This window comes from Limulus polyphemus, unplaced genomic scaffold, assembly GCF_000517525.1.
Source record: "Limulus polyphemus unplaced genomic scaffold, Limulus_polyphemus-2.1.2 Scaffold9233, whole genome shotgun sequence".
Taxonomy (NCBI): domain Eukaryota; kingdom Metazoa; phylum Arthropoda; class Merostomata; order Xiphosura; family Limulidae; genus Limulus; species Limulus polyphemus.
Window position 1 is genome coordinate 1 of NW_013674843.1, and position 1,415 is coordinate 1,415.

The 1,415-nt window shown below is 35.3% G+C and overlaps 1 protein-coding gene across 1 annotated transcript in view; it reads right to left on the minus strand.

Annotated features, from left to right (window-relative positions):
• Positions 1-994: 994 nt before the first annotated feature.
• The window catches only part of LOC106475824 (sodium- and chloride-dependent GABA transporter 1-like), a 19,742-nt gene continuing 19,321 nt past the window's right edge, over positions 995-1,415 (minus strand). Inside the window, exon 2 of the mRNA XM_022379845.1 lies at positions 995-1,197. Within this exon, the coding sequence (XP_022235553.1) occupies positions 1,010-1,197 (188 nt within the window). The 3' untranslated portion in view covers positions 995-1,009. The remainder of the gene's footprint in view (positions 1,198-1,415) is intronic.

Below are 1,415 nucleotides of genomic sequence, written 5' to 3' on the forward strand. Positions count from 1 at the left end.
AGGCCAAGTTCTGGTGGAGGATAAGACTTGATACTCCGTACACTGCGAGGCCAAGTTCTGGTGGAGGATAAGATTTGATACTCCGTACACTGCGAGGCCAAGTTCTGGTGGAGGATAAGATTTGATACTCCGTACACTGCGAGGCCAAGTTCTGGTGGAGGATAAGATTTGATACTTCGTACTGAGGCCAAGTTTTGGCGGAGGATAAGACTTGATACTCCGTACACTGCGAGACCAAGTTCTAGTGGTGGATAAGACTTGATACTCCGTACACTGCGAGGCCAAGTTCTGGTGGAGGATAAGACTTGATACTCCGTACACTGTGAGGCCAAGTTCTGGCGGAGGATAAGACTTGATACTCCGTACACTGTGAGGCCAAGTTCTGGCGGAGGTATTTCTTTAAGTAGAATAGCTTCAACATTTCATATAGGGCTTCAGAGCCAAATTATCAAGTACCTTTAGGCCTAAATAGACAATATATCAAAAACGCCACTCATGATCGACCTTCAAAACAAAGTGTCAACATTTTCCCTCAACATTGCGTTAACCCCTAGCGGCAAGACTTCTTCGTGGCGCTGAATAAATTATAACTGGCTATATAAAAAATTTTGAATGTCGTAGCGATTATTTCATTTTAATTTAAGTTTCTTTTTTTTTCATATTACTTTGGGTGTTTGTATCACTTACGATTAAGTTAATATAATACGTTGATTACAACAAAATAACAAAGCGATAAAGTAATTGTACAATAAATTTTAATGGTTGACATACTTACGTAAATTATGTTAAGTACGCTCTCTCATAAATTATGTTAAGTTCGATCTATCATATATTAAGTTTGATTTATCATAAATTATGTTAAGTTCGATCTATCATATATTATGTTAAGTTTGATTTATCATAAATTATGTTAAGTTCGATTTATCATAAATTATGTTAAGTTCGATCTATCATATATTATGATAAGTTTGATTTATCATAAATTATGTTAAGTTCGATTTATCATAAATTATGTTAAGTTCGATCTTTCTACTGTCTTCTTTTTAGGTTTTTTTACCGTCTCACCTTTTAGTACGGGTACTAAGTTCCATATTGCAATTCCTCCAGTGCTCATGTACTGGCCTATAGACACTTCCATTATAAATAGTGGTATTCCACAAAGGATAATGCTCAGGAAGTAAGGCAAGAGGAAGGCGCCTGAATAAAACAAGCATGAAATATTAAATATTGTTGTAAACAACTGTTAACAATCAACCAGCATTGTCGTAAACAACTGTTAACAATCAACCAGCGCCTGGATAAAACAATAATGAAATATTAAATGTTACTGACACGTTGTTGTAAAGAACTGTTAACAATCAACCAGCACCTGAATAAAACAATAATGAAATATTAAATGTTACTGACACATTGTC